The sequence below is a fragment of the Manacus candei genome, unplaced genomic scaffold, assembly GCF_025592945.1.
Source record: "Manacus candei isolate 608988 ecotype Guabito, Panama unplaced genomic scaffold, ASM2559294v1 h1tg000014l, whole genome shotgun sequence".
Classification (NCBI taxonomy): Eukaryota; Metazoa; Chordata; class Aves; order Passeriformes; family Pipridae; genus Manacus; species Manacus candei.
In genome coordinates, this window is record NW_026138062.1 from 22,328,349 (window position 1) to 22,351,295 (window position 22,947).

General features: G+C 36.1%; 1 protein-coding gene across 1 annotated transcript in view; it reads left to right on the forward strand.

The window, feature by feature from the left end:
• Window positions 1–22,947, forward strand: part of VWA8 (von Willebrand factor A domain containing 8) — a 185,190-nt gene that overhangs the window by 79,640 nt on the left and 82,603 nt on the right. The window contains exons 21-24 of the mRNA XM_051778665.1: window positions 6,975–7,051; window positions 19,389–19,464; window positions 20,106–20,241; window positions 21,571–21,690. Coding sequence (XP_051634625.1) covers window positions 6,975–7,051; window positions 19,389–19,464; window positions 20,106–20,241; window positions 21,571–21,690 — 409 coding nt within the window. The remainder of the gene's footprint in view (window positions 1–6,974; window positions 7,052–19,388; window positions 19,465–20,105; window positions 20,242–21,570; window positions 21,691–22,947) is intronic.

A 22,947-nucleotide genomic window follows, 5' to 3' on the forward strand; every position in this document is an offset into this window, starting at 1 on the left:
CATGCCAGTGCTATAAATATGGCTTCTGATATTGCTTGCTGAGTGAACCTGTAGTCTGAGAGTGAATGACCATCTATAGTTTCTCAAAGCAACTATACAGCAGCTTCGTCTTTGGCTGAGAGTAAGCAGCTGCTTATTACTTTCACACCAACAGGCAAAGAACAGCAAGAGCCCTGTTCGGTAAAGGTTACTTATTCCAAACTTTGCAATGACTGTTTATTTAGTCATTACATATTGCTCTTGCAGTGGCTTCTGAGAGAAGTCTGGCTTATGAGACAGACTGGAGTATTGATTCTTATTACCAAGGAAAATTTTTAGGCCGCGTTCTTGTGAAATTTTTCCTGATGGACATTGTGCGGTTCGTGGATTGGCCACTACTTGCTATCTTTTACTGTCTTGACCTTGGATTTTCTTTGCCAAATATGAGAGAAACTATGTTAATAAACAGAATTTGTTTATGTGGAAAAAGTTGGAAAATAGCAGTGGCTGAAACACTTTTATTTTGTCTCACAATTTTAAATGTTAAATATAACATTTCCAAAATTGTTGCATTTGGAAGTTGTGTAAAGAGATGTGTTGGATGTTTCCACCTTTATTAGTCATAGGTGAGGTCTTGGCTACCGTTGGTTGTCTTTAAAGATACCAAACAAAATATTTCTAGTTACAAGGGATTTGTGGCCTTCTGGATAGAGAAGGCTCACAGACCGCTCAATTCTGAATTATTTTATTGCCTTAAAATTTACTGAATGAGCTGTTCAGAAGTAGAACGAAGAATTCTATAAAGGTGATAAATACTGCAAATAATTTGAAAGAAGACCACAACAAAATCTTTGGAAGCACTTAGTAAAGTGTTGATGTGAGCCCACAGTAGGGAAAACTATCACAAATACATTAATAATGGCTACTGTGTCCAGTGGAGGGCTACAAAGATAATGAGTGAACTGAACCATCTCTCTTATGGAGAAAGGGGGCTGGGCCTGTTTAGCTTGGAAAAGGCGATCTTATCAATGCATACAAATACCTTAAGGGTGAATGTCAAGAGGATGGGGCCAGATTCTTTTCGATAGTACCCAGTGATAGGACAAGGGTTAATGTACACAAACTGGAACACAGGAAGTTCCATCTGAATATGAGGAAGAACTTCTTTACTGTGAGTGTGACAGAGCACTGAAACAGGCTGCCCAGAGAGGCCATGGATGATTCTTCTCTGGAGATACCAAAAACCTGCCTGAACATGATCCTAGGCAACCCGCTGTAGGGGAACTTGCTTTAGCAGGGGGGTTGGACTAGATGATTTCAAGAGGTCCCTTCCAATCCCAACCATTCTGTGATTAAAAGAGCTTAGAAACGTAACAGCCTTCTGGCACATTTGCCAATTTATTTTCCTGATAGAGGAATGTAATTTCATCCTTGCTGCTGCCTTTCTTTAACTGAGAGATCAACTTACAAGAATGCTTGGGCTCCCACTAGGAATTTATTTTATTCTTGAAAAATTTAGTAGGAAAAATAATTGAGTCTTTCTTAAATATTTAAATACTTAAAATGACGTGCTCGACTAGATTTTTCCTACTAATATAATATTCTTATTTCTAACTCATTGTGAAACTGAATTAAGTACAAACTATAAGTGCAATAATTTCAGTCATCAGAAAACTTGAAAAAGCAAATCCTTGGCATTTTAACTTTTCTAGAAATAAGGGTCCTTGTTTTTCTGCCTGAACTTGTTTAAAGATAGGCAGTTTCCTCTACAAGGTAGGAATGTACTATCCTGAACCAATCTTTTATTATTATTATGAGTGGGGAGAAAATAAACTCCAAATGAGCTAAATTGGGCCAGATGCTATGAAATTTTTTGTCTAGAGAATTAGGTATGACAGTTGCGGAAAACTCAGAAAATACTTCTTTACTTGCTACAGTCATAACCGTATGTACACATACGAGAATAGGCATCCTCTTTAAATGTGTCTCTGCTTACAGTGTCGATTTCTGCTTGTACATATTAAACGGAAGAACCAGAATTAAAAAAGAATCAAATTTTTTTAAATGTTTCTTCACACAAATTCTTTCTATTATAAATTTTTCATGTGCTCCTCTCCACTGAACCACTGTTGTCTTACCTTGCTGGAAATGTAAAGCTTGTATTTAGCCTGACAGGGCTCAGGGTTGAAAGTTGTACTTTAAGTCAGAAAAAGACATAAACTCTACAAGCTTATCTAGACCTTTAGTGAGAGATGCATCCAAAGCATTCAATTCATGATTCCTATCAGGGAATTAAGTTTATTTGTTCTAATGGTGAAATCTTATTATTTTGCTGTCACCATAATTTTTGCATGCCCTGGATGATAAACTCATAATAAAAAAATGAGATACTAAACCACGGAACACTTGCTGTTGTGACTGATAAAAATGTACATTGCAGCTGGGGCAAGACTTAAAACCACCTCTGCTTTTGTACAAGTGTTTTAATTTGTTGCTAACACTCAAACAAGGTAGCAGTGACAGGGTCGATTGCAGTGGTCCTGTGGTAGCAATGTCTGGTGTCTGCTGGTGATACACCTTTTGCAATTATTAAACTGCATTATTCACGTTTGTTCCAAGCAGGGCTTTATAACACCTGGAGTGTGTGAAACAATTCTATATAGGTGCTGCTTGTTACTTTGCTGATAACAGTACATTTTTTTAGAAAACCAGAAATATGATCCTCTGTTCTGAAAATAGCAGCCTCAACCAAAATGCATGCATTGCAAATGTTTTTGCTGGCAGAAACAGGCAAACTGAGGCCATGGAAGGTGGTTTAGTGCCAGACCCAGTGTTAGAAACTGCATGTTAGCAAAAGTGTTTTCATTTTCTGAACATTTTCGTTGTTCAGCTGCAAGTTTCTGTGATATTGACATTGTCAATACAACACTTTCTGTGAAGTCAGAAACTGAGAACTCTGACATGAGGGTTCTGGATACTAAAATGTAATGATAAGCCAAATTTGTCTTTCATTCCCTAATAATGGAATTTTAAAATTAATTATGAAATAAGATTTCCTAAGGTGAAAAACTGCTTTTTTACCAGTTTTAAAATTTGTTTCATTCTTTTTGTAATGAAACAGGTTCTGTGCTATGCAGGATGGCTGTGCGCCAAGATGGAGAAGGTGTGATTGCAGTGTTTCAGCTGAAGGGCAGTACTGAAGAGCACAACCTGGCAACCTCTTTAGCTGCTTCAGTATGACCTGAAAATCATTTAGAAGAAAATAAAAATGAGGCAGTGTGGCTTAGATTTTTTTTTTCCTTAAGAGGCAAATTGTTAATTTCAAAAATTTGGGACCAGTTCTTTTGTACTATAACTTTATTGCCTTTGTTTGGGCTGTTCAGGGGATAAATTTGTCCCACTACTGTGAGATCTGTGTCCTGAATTGCAAAATGCCTCCTGGGACCTGTAATAACCGTGTTTATATTTGAAACTGCAGAAGATTAAGTCATTTCATCCTTGGTAGCAAGTGTTTACACTGTCAATTAGAAGAATTTTTAACTGAGATTATTTTGTCTTCTGATTGCATAATTTCTTTTTTGTTATTCATTAGTGCAGATATTTACTTCCCATTTTTCTATTTCAGTTGTCCCATATGTCTGATGGAATAAAAATTGTCTTATATTTGCTTTCTGAAATATTTTTATTCTGTTCAGCTGAAACACTAACACAGATGTTATTTTCTCTCTAATTAGCATGTTTATATTTCTGTTAAATTAAGTAACTGCAATGATGCATATTTAGTATCATACAGCAAGTGTTAATGGCAAACTATTTTGTCCTCTGAATCTTACCTCAGGCTACAATAATTGCAAATTACGTGAGATTATATTCTGAATCCAGTCCAAGTTCAACTCAGTCTTTAAGTATGTTCAAGTGAAGGGTAGTTCTGTTTCTTTCTGCTTAAATAGTTGACTACTGTCTGTGTGGATGTCCAGAAGATCCAGTTTGATCCCTGGCAGGCGGGGGAAAGGAGGATAACTTTGTTGCAATTTTGTGATTTCTTTTTTCTTAGGTGCCAGTAAATCATTTCAGAGGTGTGTTTTTTTTTTTCCAAAATGGGTTACCATTTTCCGCAATTCTTGTCCACCTGAAAAAGACTACCAGGCATATTCTTTATCCCATGGAGGTCAGGTGAATTTGGAATAAACCTGCTTTTCTGGGCCTTACATTAATGCATAGTACTTAAGAAATGAACTCATCCAAACTCTCTTTTTGCACTTTCTTAGTGGTGCTAAAGATTCTTCTGAATATCTTTGGTCTCTTCCTTCCTTTTTATTATATTGTGACTTCTCAATGGAGTAGCCAAGACAAAGAGAAGTGGTAACTTGTTATGAAGTAGGAATGTAGAGGGATGGAATCAAAAAGCTTTGACGTGAACTTTGCTCCAGCTACTCTTGCCAGCCAAGGATTTTATGTGGTACACCACAGCCTCTGTGAAGGCACACAATGTACTCTCGGAAGCAGTTCAACCTAGAAGTTGGGCAATGTTAACATGTTTATAATATTTAAAACCGGGGGGGAATGCCTTTTGGCTTTTGAATACTGCATGCACCTTTTAAAAAATGTATGATGTTCTGAAATTGAGGTATACTTAAAATTAAGTAAAAGGAACTGTGCAGAGAGTCTGATGAGATGCACAAATAAAAGTGAAGAAAGGGTGAGATGTGGTCGTGGCGTAGCTCCCACTGTGTTACTTTAGTAACTGTGCTCTCCCTTCCTCCACAGTGCTCCTCGACCATGCTTGTGTCCTCTGAGAGTTCTTAGAAGTGAGGTGCTCTCCTCTTAATACCCTTGGTGATAACAACATGAATAGAAATATACAAAAACATGATCCTCTTTCTATAGGAAAAATCTGTTCCTTCGTAGTTGAGAAAATACTTTCAGGCATAATTCTAAGAATCTATAATAAACATAAAAACCACATGCACTTTCAGTTAATGCACATGAAAGCCAATTTTTTTTTTAAATTACAGTAACCACATTTTTTGATATTAAGTATGTTTTACATTGATTCAATATGTTGTTCTATTTCACCATCTTTGTACTTACCACAGCTGGCTGGAGTCCCACTCTGCAGCGAAATAGGATATGCAATCTGCTTGGGATTGGTACAGAAACTGTGTGCAGACATCTGCCCAGCCATCATTAACTCTCTTAGGAAAGGAAGCTACTTTCAGCATGGGTGTTTTGTGCTTGACACTAGGAGTATTCCTGTTTATTCACCCATTTATGATTTTAAGTATCTGACTGCAAGTAGCAGGAAACATGTGAATAAAACTGTGTGCCACTAGGGGATTCTTAGCCTGTTTCTGGTTACTTTTAATGCTTCTGAGAAAATTTCTAACTTGCAAGTTTCCCCCCAAATGGTTATGTCCTATAAGTTCTGCAGTTTCATCCCCTTTCAAAGCAGTAGGAGACTGTTTCCAGTGACACTTTTCGGAAACAACTGGTGAAAGATATTAAGCGTGTTGCAGCTTCTTACTACACCTATGTGTAAAGCTGTAGATTCTTCTGAAGAATCAGATGGAAGAAGGTTTGTGAGGAGGCGTGTGGCAGAGCACTGACTTGAGTTGGCTCTCTTGTCTGGAGTCAAGTCTGCAGCAGAATCTAGGTAGTTTTATTCTTGTCTGCGCTGTGGTATTTTTTCCTCTGCTCTCATGGTGAGAACTCTCCAGTGGTTTCAACTATTACACATACATGCATGATTGTCCATTTTCATAAATGTAGTCAGATGAGAGACCCATTTTAAGAAGGTTAAGCGGTTTGCAATTCTGCAGCTGGCAGTTACCATCATTCAGCTAGAACTTACAGTCATAAATGCCATAACTTGCAGCTCTGAATGCTCCTATTCTGTTTCAATGCCAAGTGAAACAGATTAGGGAATCTCAAGTTGGTTTAATCTAATCTTTTTAATCTTTCTGTGGGTTATATTTGTCTTCTTATCCACTGGTGTGGACTACTAGTTGCATTCATGCAGTCAGAGTGAGAATCTCAGCAAAGGGACAGTGTCTTGTCAAACAGCTTTTGGCTAAGCTACAACTGAGATTTTCTTTCTACTGTTTCCTTTTCTTTTTCCTTTACAACCCTCGGTAATCTCACTGGCCTTCTGAGTTCCCAAATCTGCAACCACATCCTTGCAGGAAGGATAAGAATTTCTACATCTTGGTCTGCATCAACATCAGCATTTTAGAGCTGATCAAGAATGTACTTTTGCAGGGAATCTCCTTACTGCAGTTGGATACAAGACCCAGATTCTCTTAGGATAAGACTAAAGTGCTAATTCCTTCCATGGGACCAGGTTAGGCCTGAACTGAAATACCAGCTCCTGAACTGATTTTATAGGGCACAGCAGGGTGTTAGAAACACCTGATTCACTTAATAAACCCACTGTCATCATTTTGCACAGCTTGCTACTGCAGACATCCTGCAATAGGACAATTATACAGTTTTATCTCCAACCAAATTCTGATTCTATTTGGGTCTTTTTTAGTAACTCTAGTGGAATAGGATCAGCAAGTATTACCAAGGCTGTGCCCAAACTCCATTTGACAGTTACAGGATGTTTCCTACAACCACTGGGAATGACCTTTTCCTATTAAATGCAAGACAACTTCCTAGCATTGACATTTTTGCAATACCTTTATGAAATAGAAAGGCTGGAAAAACTGGTGTTAGTTAAAGGATGCATCAGCATGTGTGACATAACTCTAGGGATACAATCCTACCTCTGGTTATTTCTAGTAAGACAGATAAGTATTTTGCAAATATATGTAAAATAAAACATATATCATTTAATTGTGTTCAGAATTCTCTGAACTGAATTGAAGTTGTACTTTCATGTAAAGGAGTATGGAGAGTGTTTTAACAGCTTTGGCAAGTTATCTTTTCTTTGTTTATAACCCTTAAATGTGTACATCTGTATTATGTCTTAATATTATATTTATTTATTGCAGGGTGTTGGGAAAAACAAGGTTGTTGACAGATTCCTTCACCTTCTAAACAGGCCCAGAGAGTATTTACAGCTGCATAGGTAAGAATGTGTTAGATTTTCATCCTTTATGTTTTCAGTCTAATTTCTCATGTTTTAAAACTCATGTTTCTGAAGTTTAATGTATTCTCACTGTTTGAACAAAGACTGTATTATGGCAAGTGGCACACAGACCACAGGAATTTGTCTGGCAGAAGCAATGAGCTGACAGGTTGAGGAGGGGGTGGGTACAAGAATATAATGCAGTCGCATTGTTTAATATAAGAGGAAGTAGAAGTCAGAGAATACTGATGTTAACTTGGTTCAAGAAGTTAGTAATATATTTTGCTGTCATTTCTGGAGAAATTTCCCTAAGCATGAGGTACTGTGTGAGGGAAAAATTCAAAGGTGCTTGTTTGAATATATCACTCATCAGACAAAAAAATTTACATAATAAAGGCTTTTTAGCTTTTTTCCTTTGGCACTTGTGCTAAATGCATGTATTTCTTTCTCACCCATAAACATTTGGATTAGAAAATTACATTACAAGCTAAAAAATGGACTTCAAGACAATAAACCAATTGAAAACAATTCAAAAGATGAAATAATAGCAAATTATCTACCTGCTTTTTATGACATGAGCTTGAAACCAATAAATTGAAATAAAGACTAAATATGTCTAGAAGACTCATTTTTGATTGAACTGCATCCTATTTTAGCTTCATTCTTAGTCCTTACCTCTCTGTCTTCAACTTCCCAGCTTCATCACTCTGTCTCCTTTCATTATCACTGTTTTTTAAATAGTGCTAATAAAAACGTTGATCTTTGGTATTCTGCCTTTTAACAACACAGTCTCTGTAACACTTTCTCTCTCACTTTCTCACCCATTTGTCTTCAAATGTCTTATACTTGTATTCCTGATACTTGAATAGCTCTATCTCACTACTTTTCTACTGCTGTTTTCCTTTATGCTACCTCTTCTAGACTTCGTCACTTCTCTCTAAAATACTGCTTTTGTGACCTCCTACTTTTAGTTTTGTGTTAACTTTCCTGCTGTCTTCTCTGCTTGGAGCAGAGCACTCCTTACAGATAAAATACACTGACATTTTTGCAAATCACAATTATTTCACAAAGTACTACAGTATTTCCATCTTTCTGTGTGTTCTCCAGTGAGATGTGATCAAGCAGAACAGTGCTTTAATATGAATTCAGATAGCTCAGGAGAACATTGTATAAGCACAGTGTTTGGGGTGATGATGGGGCTGTAGAATGTATTAGTTTCAGCATGCTAGTTGATGCATCACTAGGAAAAAAAATGTGCTTTTATTGTCTTGTCAATGCAACCTTCTATAGTTTCTGTAAAACACTGTTCATGATTGCAGGGTTTTAAAGATAGATTGAAGTAGAAAATAAAGCAGAAAATTATGAGCAGTCCTACAAAAATAATTTGTGAATATGGAAACATGAGAAATCTATTTCCTGGGTAGCATTTTGAAATTCTTTGTGAAGAACTCAGTCTATATAATACTTTGCTTGACTTTACAGGGCTTTTAAATAAGGATTACAATATTGTTAGTGCAGACTTCTGGATTGCAAAACAAAATAAGAGCAAGTTTACAAAAAAACCCCAAACAGTTCACTAGTAAGCTGTTGCATACTTTGTGGGGAAAAATTTAGTCAGTAGCTTATGGCATAGAAGTATTTTATTAGAAAATATGCTGGAATGTGCACTTCATCTTTCATAACCCTATGTGTTTCTGCAGATTTCCTAGCTACTACCTTTAAGCATGCCAAGGAAAGTATTTCTAAACATAATACTTTCAATGGTGCTCATATACCTGAATTACAGATACTAAGAAATAGAACATTCCAAGAATGCATTGTAGTTGATTACCTTGTAAGGGAAAAGGATAATTTTAATGCTTTCTTCATGAAAAATGTGGAGGTGATTCCCTGTAAGATGAAGGTGGACTTTCTCTACCCTTTCAGAAATATGTCTGGCAGATGGCACTGCATTAGTCCTTGAATTTTGGTTTACAGACTCTAGTTCCACTTCAACTAGTCTCTCTGGAAATGAATGTGCACTTGTCAGCTGCATATTCTGAGACTCTGAGTTTCAAAGAGGTGGTGAATCTATCAGAAAATGGCTGACATCATGAGTTCCCGAATTTGTCCATATCGACTGTCACTTCTTACAGTTAGCTATAGAATGAGTAATAGGCACATATGTAGGGTAATGCCAATATGGAATGGGTTTTCCAACTGAATAATGTCTGCTGTGGAGAAGAGATATATCCCTAGCTATAAATATTCTTGTTGGTGGGTATAATGAAGATGTAGCCAGAGAAGAAACTACGACAGTGGAAAGAGAGTTTTAAAATTAATATACTAAAGATCTTTAATAAAATGTAGTGTTATGTAATAAATAAAAGTAGCAAATAAATAACAGACAAAAATAATTAGACTGAATTTGAGAAGCATTCTGATCTGTGAATCTAATCACCATTTTCTGAAACATGTTTCTTTAAATGCTATTTAAATGCCAGAATCATGAGGATATTCCACATTTACTTTTAATAGCTTGTGAGTAAGAGGGAAATACACTGTCGTGTAGTATAATACAATTTGTTATGCAATGTAATTGTCTTTTATAGAAGAATACTTCACCTCTTTTGACTAAAAACAGGGATATAAGAGAACTAAAAATGCTGTTAAAACTGTTTTGGTTTTAGTTGTTGATTGTTTGGTTATGGTGGGGTTTTTTGTTGGTTTGAGGGGCTTTTTTCTGTCTTGATGAAACAGTGTAAGGAGTTCTTCTGATCTAACTCTACATATGTTCAATGACATTCAAGGAGATAGTGTTTGCCTTATGCAATGAGCTATTACCAGGAGTAATTTTAAAATCTCACATTTTATATCATACTTCAAGATGATGAGAGGAGATAAAAAACAGAAGAAATAGTGTGTTTTTCCTTAAACTTCCTTTCTGATATCTGTATTTCCTTGCAGTGCAACTGATTCACATGGGAAGAGTCAACCTGACCTTAAGGTTTCAATTGCTTATGGAGGTTATGAATCCTTTCCCTTAACCTTTTTTACAGCACCTCATTGAGAAATTTAATTTTCTTGAAATTTTTAAGTCTTATAAATCATTTTGGTACCATAAAACAGAAAATTTTAATGAAAGGAAGCTGTGATTAGATTCAATAATGACAGAAATTAAGAAAAATGTTTGCTTAAAAATTAGTCAAAAAATTGCCTGCTTCCTCTTGAACACTTTCTAATATTAGGAGCTGATCAGGAGTTGACCAGCTCTCTCATCACATTAATTGTGGAGTTAGAGAACTCTTTCTGGAAAAGGTAATAGGTGTAGGCTCAGCACAGCCTCTCTGTAGGACTGCACTTATGAAGCGTTTTACTGCTCTTCTGTGTTAAGGAAGAACTTTCATCTGCCAGGATTCCCCTGTCACTCCTTTCCTACAAGAGTAAATTTCAGCAGAGAAATCTTAAATTTTGTTTACCCTCCTGGGATGGTTGTCTCCATTTTGTCCACCCAGGACGCTGTCTACATCTAACAGAATAAACAACAGCTTTACCTTGTCTAATATTAAAATTCAGGGGTTTACTGCTTCCACCTTGAGCATGCATTCCTCATGCTACTAGAAAGGTGAAAACGTACGAGACTTGTGCAGTCACAAGCCAATGAGAGGTATTTACAGAAATTCAGCATGTACTGGTTTTACAGCCAGTAACTAAGAAACTGGCTGTGAGAAACTTTGGTGTTCTCCATGTACATGTAACACAGGGTCAAGAAAAACACAGAAACAGTCTTCTTCCAAAAAGAATAGCACAGGATAGGATAGATTTTTATTGCAACAGATCTCCAACATTTTTACTCCCCAGTGTAACGTACATGTTGCATTATAATTGGTGTTTCTTCATAAACATACATCCCGATTGGCTGCCCTATAGCAAGCTCGTGATGATTCAGCATTTGCAGACTCACAGTGACTTGCTCTTGCAGGCTCATGATGACCCTGCAGAAAGTTCAGGATATCCGCTCTTACAGCTCTGTCTTCCTTCCGACAGACCTGCTGTCAACCCCGACAGTCAAGTATTTGTGTTGCTCCTAAATTAGTGAAATCTGGAAAGCCTCATCATTTTATGAACCTTTCTGTTACTACTTTTGCTGTCTCTCACGTGAATCCCGCTGAAAGAATTTGCTAGTGGTTCTACACAAAAATCTAAAGTTAAATTTGGTATTTCATTGAAACAGGAAAAAGATTTTAATGAAAACTGAAAAATACTGTGGAGAACACATAGTGTCAACTCAAGACCTGTGAAAGCTGCCACCTCTCTGTTCTGCTGGGGTTGTATTTGTTGTAAGTCACATAGCCAAAAAGAGCAAGATGCCTCTGTAATGGTCATCTGCCATCATGAGTTGTGTTCCTAATTGCTCTGATAGCAAACAAAAACCTCTCTGTCTTGATAGTCCCTTTACAAAAAATTAGTTGCAGAAGGAATATCTGTGTTCCAAGCAACATATTTGCTAGGTTTGGGAAGGCACAATGTTATTTTTTCCTTGTCAATGCCTTTTCTTTAAAGTTTGGTATACATTACACTCCTTGATTTTTTTGAGATATGCAAAAGCTATCTGGACACAGTCCTGAGCACCTTGCCTCTAGGTGGCCCTGCTTTAGCAGGGGGCTTGAACTAGATGACATCCAGAGATGCCTTCCAAACTCAGCCACTCTGATTCTGTGATATAGCAACAATTTCTGCAAGGTAGCAGCTGGATGACCCTAGCTAGCTCTAGGGTTAAGAAGTTAAAACGAGTTTATCTTATCTTCATAAAATACATAATCCAGCAGTGGTTGTTCCATGTAGGGAGTCCATTTGCACTGTCCTTAGCTGATACTCAAATGTGTCAATATGGAACAGTAGTTAAAGTTGAGGGAATTAAGAAACAACTTCAAGCTCACCATCATTTTCAGAATAATAAAAAGTTTTTGTAATGAGATTGTTTGATAGCTTCTAGATAATTTATTTATTTTTATGAAAATGAGTACAAATATTGAGTGGTTATTAAGCAGAAGTTTCTCAGATATATTTTCTCGCTTCATGCATTGTCAGTCACAGAAGAGCTGTAGGAAATGCAAAATTTGGAGCCCACCATCTCCTCTGCAGACGGTTCATCACAGGCATTCCTGTACACGACTGAAAATGTCCAGGAATGAAAAGTATCAATCCTTTTCCGTTGCAATGGGAACTTCATTACTCTTAGCTAGTGAGAGAACTGATCCCTCCTCTGAGCTACTACAGATGTGGCCACTGAAGTCATGAGAAGTAAAACTAGTCAACTTCAACTCTAATGTTTTCAGTATGTAGATCTGCATAACAACATTGCGGTGGCTTACAGAAATAGAAGCTTTTGATGAGTAGACTGCAGTGTAATCTACATCAATAATTTATTGATGCCTTATGAATGGATTTTCTGCTGCTCAGAGCCTCAGTGAATCTGCAGAAGACATGAATTGATTAGTTCTGTTCCAGTGTTCTCTTTCTGTATATCAAGAAAATAATCTTTTATGAAATTAGTTTATCATCAAAAAAGATAATATGAATAGTCATAAAGTCATATGACAAAAAGAGGGAATGTTTTTTAATGTATGAGAGTTGTTCTCTGTAAGGTCAAAAAAGTTAAAACTGCTTATAAATATGATTTGATGCCTCTTCATGAAAATAGAGAATGTAGGAAGTTTTCTTCTTTAGCTTTTAAATGTAACAGGTTTTGCCCCTAAATTAGCCATGTTAAGTCTTAGTTCATGTGATATCTTTTCTTACGAGTTGAAATAACTTGTTTTTCACTTTTCTAGGCAGTGACATATATGCCAAAGCAATTTGGCTTTCTTGTAAATTTGATGTTTCTCACTGTCAATGGAATAATAACTGCTATAGAAATTCTATTTTTTATCTTACAATCTTACTGTTATTTTAGAAGACATTACACTACCTTCTGTTGTGTGTCCTAATATTACATTTTCTTTCAAAGAATTTGCCTGTGATATGGCATCTTCTTGTTAGTTACTATGTTTATTCTAGTGACTGATGCCAGGTTCATTTTAAAAATTACATTTTGTGTTGTGCCTTTTCTGATTCCCTAATAAGTTACAGTAATCTGATGATCTTTTTTTCAAAAAATTACCTGAGTTTGCATATGTTATCCTTTTCAAAATAAACATAATTTTGCTGTGATCTTTAACAATCAAATTAATATGAGGTTTGGGGTAAGAAAATGAGCTTATGGTGTCCCTACAAGCAATACTTACTACAAACTGTCCATTAATCTTTAAATCTTAATTTTCTTTCCCTCTTTTTTAGCACACATAATCACTATAAAATCTAATTACATGTTTCTCCTATGGAGATAATTTAAAACTACCCTTTCAGCTTTATTGACTTCAGATTTTTTAAATTCTAATTTTAAAAGTTGTTTCAGAAAAAATAGCTTCCTTTGTCCAAAACATTGATGAATACTAGAATTATAGTGCACCTATTCTCAGAATTGCATTTGATTATCTTCTCTTGAAAGAATGTAGGACCATATTAAGCAATTTAAATGCTGATCTAGCTCAGCAGGTCTGTTTTTAAAAATGAACGACACAGAAAAGCTATGTCTGTAGTGGACTTTTTAAGGTAGTGCTCTATAGCTGCACTAGTTTATTTGAGGAATCCATTGAACACAGCGAAGTTGTGTGTGTATGTGTTTTTGTTTGTTGGCAGCCACAAAACAAAAGGCTAGGTAATTTTACCTCATGTTTTTGAGTCATGAATGTCTAGAATATTTTCTTTTAATGTTGTACCTTGTAGTGTGTATTTTATTCTTATGTAGCTCAGATTTGGAAATAAATAATAAGATGACAGTTTTATTATGAAGATTTATGTTGTCAATACACTGAGTGTATTGACTAGCATATAATAGGTGTCTGTGGTTTTTCACTCTTGTTTTCCCCCCCCCCTTTCTTAAACACATTTTCAGTCAATACAGAGTTGCAATGCAAAGCTTCCTAGATTTCATGCCAGTTAATGGTCTCTGTTTCCGGTGTTAGTTTTTCATAAACTGGCTGACTAGCTCTGCTATTGTCAGATTTCAGGTGTTAGAGACCTAATTCATTTGTCTTTTTGTAGGCATTGAATTCAACTTCAATATCCTGATGCATGGTTGTTATGGAGAAATAGCTCAGGCTAGAAGACCCTGTTGTTTCATTTTCCTCTAAAGCCTAAGTAACAGTTTCTCACTGTTTACTCAATGGAACTTATTCTTACACACTATAAGGGGAACTGTAGGGGGTGTCATGTTTCTTCATTTATGGATTTTACAACAAGGATGAGTGAATTTCTTATGTTATTGTAATAAATTAAGTGAAAATGTTGCATCTTGTTTGGACAGATGGACCAAGTATCAGTAATTGTGTAACTTTAGATTTAAGCATATAACATGAATTAAACATATAATTCCCTTTGATCTTTCTTCTGCCACCTGCAGTCATGCTGATTAATGAGTACCTTTATACTCCAAATAATTTCTTGAATTTTAAACAAACATATGTCCTGCTGAGAAGCTATAACAGCCTAGCAGGAAAAAAAGGTGGATTTAATTATCAGTGCATACAGATAAGTCAAAAAGGCTTTATAGTGTCGTTTTTAACAGAGAAATGAGATAGAAATCAGACATTTCAGAACTTCATAAACACAGCAGTCCGATCATGCAAAAAATGCAATGGCTGTATGGTAGGTTGGCTAAAGAAATTAATTTGTACATGTCAGAATCAGGCAGACTGATTCTTTGTGTTAAGATTGCCTACTCTTCATCAGGATAATCCACAAGTGGATTAGCTAACCAATTAACAGCTTCAAATGGCCCTTGACCTAATTATTTTTCAAATACTCTTTAAAATTAGGTCACAGCAGATGGGTATATTCATGTCTGAGTGACATGTAATTGAGAGAGATATATCTATGTGCATTTTTAAATAATAATATGTACGTATTTAGATAACAGATACCACACAGAAATGAAGAACAACAATTATTAGAGTATATATTCTGCATCTCTGATTTTTCCTTTCTGCTCCCAGAAAGTTTTATTTGGCAAATAAAGGCCAAAACCTGAGTTTGGTTTATGTAAGCTTGTTACTATCAGCACTAACCCATAAAACACAAGGTTGCCTTCCACAGATAATCTCTTACCCTTTCAGCCTCAACATGAGTAGATACAGAAACCACGACTGTATTGTTCAGCACTTGTCAAGATGGATTAATTCCAGTGAATGTGGGTGTTTGTGATGTTAGCTGACACTGTGTCCTGTATTTGGGCATAAGTCTTCCTGGGGACTCAAATCTTAAATTAAAGCATTGGAATACCTTTTTTTGAAGTTGGGTAATAAGTCTCTGAGGTTGATGGAAATTTCTCCTGCCATATCTCATGGTTCTTCCCCAGAAAGAAGGCATTGATCTCAAAGAAACAATAGCTGTCACAGTAGTATGTTCGAGTAAGTTTACAGAACTCAGAAAAAGCTAGGGTAACTAATGCAGCAGTAGCAAAAAAAAAATAAAAAATACAGTGATGTGAGCAAATAAACAAAAAAACATGAAAAGAATTCTCAGAAGTCCTCGTACAAATGGTACTGTCAGAGGAGTTGCTACTAAATGTTTTAGTAGTAAACATTTTTTTTTGTGGTGGTGGTGGTTTTTTTTTTTTTGTTTTTTACTGGAGTGAGGATGGCTTCCTTGGTAAAAGTACGTTCTTAGGAAAGGCATTAGTGAGCGTTTCGTATTTTTCTTTTACAATCATGTAAAGACAAAATCAGTTCAGTCAAGTAAGATGACAGTATATGAGACAGCTTTTCTTGATTGCTTCTATATTCCTACAGTCTTACTTCTTTGTGTCAGAACTATTTTCATCAAGGGTGCTAACTGTGATGAAATTAGGAGGTTTAGATATTCATGTCTTTGTTAGAGCCTAGTTAATATTAAGGTGTTAATATTATTAAGAGAACATGAATTACAGCTTTTAGTTCCTTTCCTGTGAGAATTTTGAGTGCCAGACATATTTTACATTTAGGAAACTCTGCGTGTTGCGTTGTTCAAAAATATTTCAGATTTAGCATATTTTTATTTTTCTATATTTCAGTGTCTTTACATAATTTGATACAAAGTGGAAATTTAAGAAAAAAAAAACCTAAAGAGACAAATTATTTTTAGCCATTCTTTACTGTGTTTGGGTTATGTTAGGTTTCTGAAGAACTGAAATTAATGATACCTAATTGTACAGCTTATGATTCTGAAAGGACAGTAACATTTAATCTGTAATAACCCTGGCAAAATCATTCTTATATACATTTCTGAATGTGATAGCCTAAGCAAGTGGAGGAGTTTTGCATTTGCTTGAGTCATCAAGACAAAGGAATTAATATTTGGCTTTATATTTAACTTCTATAATACATTACAAATCCCCTGAAATATTTCCTTAAAATATTATAGCTGAATATCAACAAAATAGAAAACAGATAAAATGATAAAAAAATTTAGGAGCTAGATTTAAGATGTCAACTTTTATTTCATTTTGATACTTTCTGTATTTTTTTCTGATTTACACTACTTTTATAATAGCACTTAAACTCTTGAAGTGTTTATTTTCTGCAAAGATATGGTCAATTCTGTCTTCTCTGAAGAATGAGATCATCTGGGGGATTTGTGTGGGCTGCTGGTCGTACTAAGTAAAAATTAGTGTTCCATATCAGGGGGTTGTAAGAAATCTCTGCAGAACCAGTGGATTAACTAGCTTACCAAAAGTAAAATAAGCTGGTTTGTGTTACAGTAAAATACCATTTAACATTTTTGTCTTTTCTTGCGTCATCACCTGTGACCATCCATACCACCACTAGAGATCTTAATTTCCTGATGTGTTCTATTCACTTTACCTTTTTTCATGCATTGGCTCTTAAGTACAAATTTATGATCTCCAAAGCATCCTGTAATGCTTCATCTTCTTTTACATTATTCTTGGCCTATGCTTTCCTCAGATCCTCCATTTTCTCACCTTTCTATTACTTTAAAGAGATCACAGTTCAGGTTTGACAAAACCTTCCCCTTTTTACCTTGTATTAATTCCACATTTTTTCCATTGCTTATTAGTAACCTATGACTGTGGCTTCATATACTCAAGAGTTTGGTTTACACATTTTAAAATTCTTCTGCATCTTCAACTGTATAGGCTTGAACCAGAAATGTTAACTGATAGTGGAGGTAGGCTGATGCATATAGTCTGAGAATTTAGTCCATAAATAATGTGTGTTCAATAAAGAAAAATCATCGGTTTGTTGGTTTTTTTTGGATGCACTATTGATTTCTTTGCCTAGCACAGAAATTGGTTAGACTAGCAGGATGACAATAGAAGCTTTATTTTTGTGTCCATAATAGAATTTCTAAGATAATAGATTTATACTACTGCTGATTTTAGTGGTTAAAAAAATTATATGTTGCAAGTGAATAAGATATTAATATAACTATTTAGGGCAGTGTTGCTGCTTGTGACAGGCTGCATTTGACAGGGTTAAATGAAGTGAAGGTGGTTCCACCTTTGTAACCTTTCACCTCCTGGATTAAAGTTCAGATGAAGTAGCTAAACATTAAAAATCTCTCTTCCTGCCCTCTGCTTTATTCCTGTGCATGGAAACTCTGGAATAAATCAATCATGGGTTTAAAGCTAAACAAGAAATTATTAGTTATTAGGGACAGAAATCCTGCTGACAGCAGTTTCAAATAAAGGAAGTGTGCAAGTTATTCTGTCAGTTTAAAACTGTAGTTGGAAGCTGGCCACTTAATAGTGTGCTGCAAACAGTACTGTGTTTGATTTCCTGTACCCAAGAAGCTTATCAGAATATTGTTAGTTTTTTACGAGGTGTTACAAAATTAAAGATAGAACTAAGGTGGATATTTAGAAGAGTGAGTCAGCTAGGCTTAAGCAAACAGTTTTGTTATACAGCATGGCTGTGAGAAGTAAAAGATTTTTGTTGCATCAAATCTCACATACAATGCAAAGGTTACTAAGCTTACCTACAGACCAGTATGTGGATCTCAAGCTGTGTTAAGTGAGACTCTCCTGATGGGTTTTGTCATGTGATCAGCCCATCATCCTGTTGACACAGACTAAGCCAAATTTTGAAACACAGGAGGAAAGGGTTGGCATAGCCTACTTGCCCTAAGACTAAATTGCATATCCTCTTGCCTGTGAAACCATGGGAGTCATGGGGACCCTTCTGTCATGACCCACTTCTGGATTATTCTCTAGGTCATTTGGTCCCTCTGAACCCTGAAGTAAATGGGGTTGGTTATACAGATCTCGACAAAGGTTTTGGCAAGTATTTTGTCTAATAAGTAGGGGCTTTCCCTTGGTTATGGACATAATTTATATAGGTGAATCCAGTGTGGTGATGTCTGTTGCTTGACCTTTCTGAGTTGGAACTGTTTTCTATTTATCTGTACATTCAGTGGTGGTTGGAATAGATGAAAATAGTGAAGATTAAGAATATTATCATTACAGATTTTAATTAGCACTGTTTGAAGGTAAAAATAATGTGAGCAAATCAAACACAAAATGTCAGAAATGCTGTGTTATTAAAGTCTCTGTCCCATCTCAGAGCTTATGCTGTGCATGATATAAAATATAGGAAGCCAGTATGGCTTAGATAGAACTAAAAATTGATTTTTAGAATTCCATGTGAGTGTGTTTAGTTTTGTTGTTTTGTTTTGGGGGGGATTTTTTGGGTTATGGTTGTGGTGGTGGTTGTTGTTTGTAGGGGGTTTTTTGTTTGGTTGTGTTGGATTTGGGGTGGGCTTGTGTCTTTTGATCGTTGGGTTGGGTTGGGTTGGTTTTGGTTTGGTTGAATTTGGGTTTTTTGGGGTTTTGGGAGGGTTTTTTTCCTTGATGATATGTTATGTGGAGAAGAGCAGCTAAAACAGTAATGATTCGTGTTTGGTTCTTCTAGGGAGAATCACCTGTTTGTCACGTACATGACAATTTCAGCATACTTAACCAGAAATAGTAACATCAATTATGTGCCTACATACAAAAAATACTTATTCACTTCTCAGTGGTTTTGTTTTGAGGGTTTATGAGAAAGGAGAACTACCATGAAAGTCCTGGCAGAGACAGGGATACTTGCATTTGACCACCAAGCTGGCACACCAGTGTTCCCAGTTATTCAAGAATTCTGAAAAAAGAGATATTTTTTCCTCTTAGAGAGTACTCAGTTTTTCATTTACTCATTTTGCATTTTATTGTAACTAAAATTCTTGTGTATTTTTAATTAATACTGTCTGGTTTTCCACATTTCAGGGATACCACTGTACAAAGCCTTACCCTACAACCTTCTGTTAAAGATGGTCTTATTGTATATGAAGATTCACCACTGGTCAGTAGTAACATTTGGATTTTATATTTAGAAATGCTTTTCATTTGAAATTTAAAATATTCATGATTTGACTTTTCATGGCATATTGAGTGAGCATGGTAGCAAACTTTGCATTAACTTCTACTTTAGTCATATTTGCCCCACTTGCTGTGCCTAATGTGCTTGGGAAACCCCACACACAAAATGAGTATGTAAAATAATTTAGTATTAACCTGACACATTCTAACTGATAGAGTGGTATTTTCCTCCTCTTTCATAGCACCTCACACCTACATGCTGAGTTGGGCTCCAAACAGCTGTTGCAGCCATTCTTTAGTTCATTCAGCTACATGTTGACAATCTAGATGCAAGCTGGCTTTGCACTTCCCTGTCAGCACTCCATTCTCAGTCAGGCTTCTCACATCCCTCCCTAGCACAGCCCTTTCTATCCCTATCCAGAAGAACCAGGAACACCCACCTTTCTTGTCCCATCTGCCTCCTCTTCCCTCTATTACAATTTGGTCATAGCTTATCCCTGTTCTGAGTCACTTTCTTGTCTCAGTGTCACTGCAACATCACTGCTGCTGATTGAGAAATCAGTAATGCAGCTACTTGCAGGTGTTTGGGGGAGGTTGTGATGTTATGATTCTTTTCTCTTCTAGGTAAAAGCAGTGAAGTTTGGACATATTTTGGTGATCGATGAGGCAGACAAAGCACCAACAAATGTTACCTGTATCTTAAAAACTTTAGTAGAAAGTGGGGAAATGGTTTTGTCAGATGGAAGGCGCATTGTTGCCAGTAAGTAGAGAGAAAATGTTTTGATCATTGTCGATAGAATGCAATGTGTTGCTGGTTTTCAGCAATTGCACTGCTAAGTAGAGACCCAAAACAATCCAAATGGATACATTACTTGATGCTAAAAGGTTAACAATGAAAGAATTTACAGTCATTTTCTTTACTACTTTTGGAATAGCCACAAAGTTTTCTTAAATTAGCATTCTTGTGAATTTTGCTGAAAAATAAAATAAAATAAAAAAACACCAACAAAAAACCCAAACCCCAACAAAATGTAATTTGACCTCTCTGCTTCTCATTCACCATAAGAAATAAAGATCTAGTTGACAAGATTATGATCTTGGTTATGCCTATCTAGACAGTTGGAGTATCAGATCTAGAATGAAGATATGGATATACCTAAGGTTGAATTATTAAGGGTTAATCTAGTCAAATATTGCAAATGCTTACATTATTTAAATATACTCTGCAGGATGAAAGTATTTTGTAACTTGATGGAATTTAATTCATGTGAATTGCAGGAACTAAATATTTTTCATTATTTTCCAAAGAAAGACCATGTTTGAAATGCCCTCTTGATGTTACTACACACTGTACTTTATGTAATGAGTTTCATTTTAACAACATTGGGAATAATGTTTGAGTGTGGCAATCATTCAGCACACATGGCACACCTGAGTTTTGCTTGTCATCATAAACTGTAGGTGGGCTTTTTTTAAAATGTCTTGCTAATCAGTCCCAATTATTACTGTAGTTTTTTAGAGGTAGTTAAAGGATTCCCAAACACAGTGTGCCACTGGAAACATGCTGTAAGGGAACAATGGAGTCAGTCTGAGTAATTTTGAAGAACCGGGGTCTTCACATGTGTTAAATCACGTATCTCTGGGTTCTCACAGATTTTTGTAGTAACCAGGAGGCATTTCAGTCCTGTCTTCCCAGATCAGATAATGTCAGACTTATATAAAAACACATTTTATTCACCACTGGCTTCACCATTTCAGTGAAATTAGATATAAAGAGGACAGGTAGTCACCACCCCAAGAACAGTGGATGCATTTTTATGTTTTTTGAATTAAACACTTCGGTTAAATTTTCATGTAACAAACTACGAAGCTTCAAAATGAAACCTAGGAAACTTATAGTTGAATGGCAAAAAAAAAAGGCTATTGAGCCTTTTTTTTGTAACTGTTCTTCTAGTTCTGAGAAGAACAGAATTAGATTAGAAGATTTTTTCTTCTGATTCTAAGAATTCTTCTTCTAATCTAATTATGTTCGCTCATTCAGGATTGCAAAGCTTAAATATGCAATTAATACGTTTTATTTCTTTTCCAGATCATGCTCATGTAGAGGGGAGAGAAAATGTAATAGTTATTCATCCTGATTTTAGAATGATAGTTCTGGCAAATAGGCCTGGATTTCCTTTCTTGGGTAATGACTTTTTCGGCACATTAGGTAAGTGATTCACATTAAATTATGATCTTTAATAGAATTGTTTAATAGAATAAGTGTATTAATTAGATTTCACGAGGAGAAGGGGTTCTTATGCATATTGATACTTTGTTTCACATAAGGCACTCATAAGGTACTCAAGGTGAGATTCAGCTTGAAGACTTATCATGTAAATCTACATGTGTTAATAAAAGGGCCCAAACTTGCCCTGAAGTGAATATGTGGTCATCTCTGTTAAAACTACTTTGTTTTTTGGGATCTGAACGAAGATTGCAGATAGACAAGGTTATGGGAAATCTTTGTTAATGAGTGTATATAGTATACAAATATAGCAAAAAAATGAGCTGTAAGCATCCCTCTCAACTGTTCACCATTTTTTTTTTACATTGCATAAGGGCAAGGGATGAAGCACCATTGGCCTGTATAGTCCAGTGTTACTCTAAGTGGGGGAGCCCCCTGGTAGTCTAGTGGTTAGGATGCGGCGCTCTCACTGCCATGGCCCGGGTTCGATTCCCAGTCGGGGGACTTCCCCGGGCAGATGGAGCTCGTCAGCCCTGTAAGGCCATCCATCTAAGAGAAGGTCACTCTAAACAAACCTACGTCCTGAGGACCTCACTGCCACTGTCCAAGCTTGCTCGGCCCCAGCAGATGAACCTTAGGATTAAAGGGTGGGCTCAGTTCAGCACACACTGTGTCTCACCTAAAAAATCCACTGCGCAGGCTCGAAGGGTAATGACCTTTCCCAAATCTTCGTTCGCGAAGACTGGCCAAGATGAGACTCTAAGTGGGCCTCTGGCAACGTTTTGGCAGTGTTACGTGACAGCTATGAACACCCCTCCAGATTCCACTGATTGTATTATCTGTGTTACTTTGGCCATTTATGTGCAGGCACCCTAATTTGTGGGGTTTTTCTGGTTAACTTTGGCCATAGTGCTTATTCTGCAGGAAATTAAAACATATTCAAAAAAGCAAGTACAAACTTAAAAAAAGCAAGTGCAAACTAAATTCCATGTTAAATAGTAGTTCTTTGTTTTTCAGGTGTGGTTCCCACTGAATGGAGATTCCATGTCTGAAACTCATTGGCTCTGAATTTCAACCAGCTATCTTGCCCCAATATGATTTAGTGTAGCATATTTCTTTTTCGTGACCTAATTTCCTTCCTTACATGGACCCTTTAAACAAAACAGATCATGCTAATGTTACTGCTTTTGAACTGCATGGCAGGGACTTGGTTAAGATTTTGGAATTCTTCACTGATTT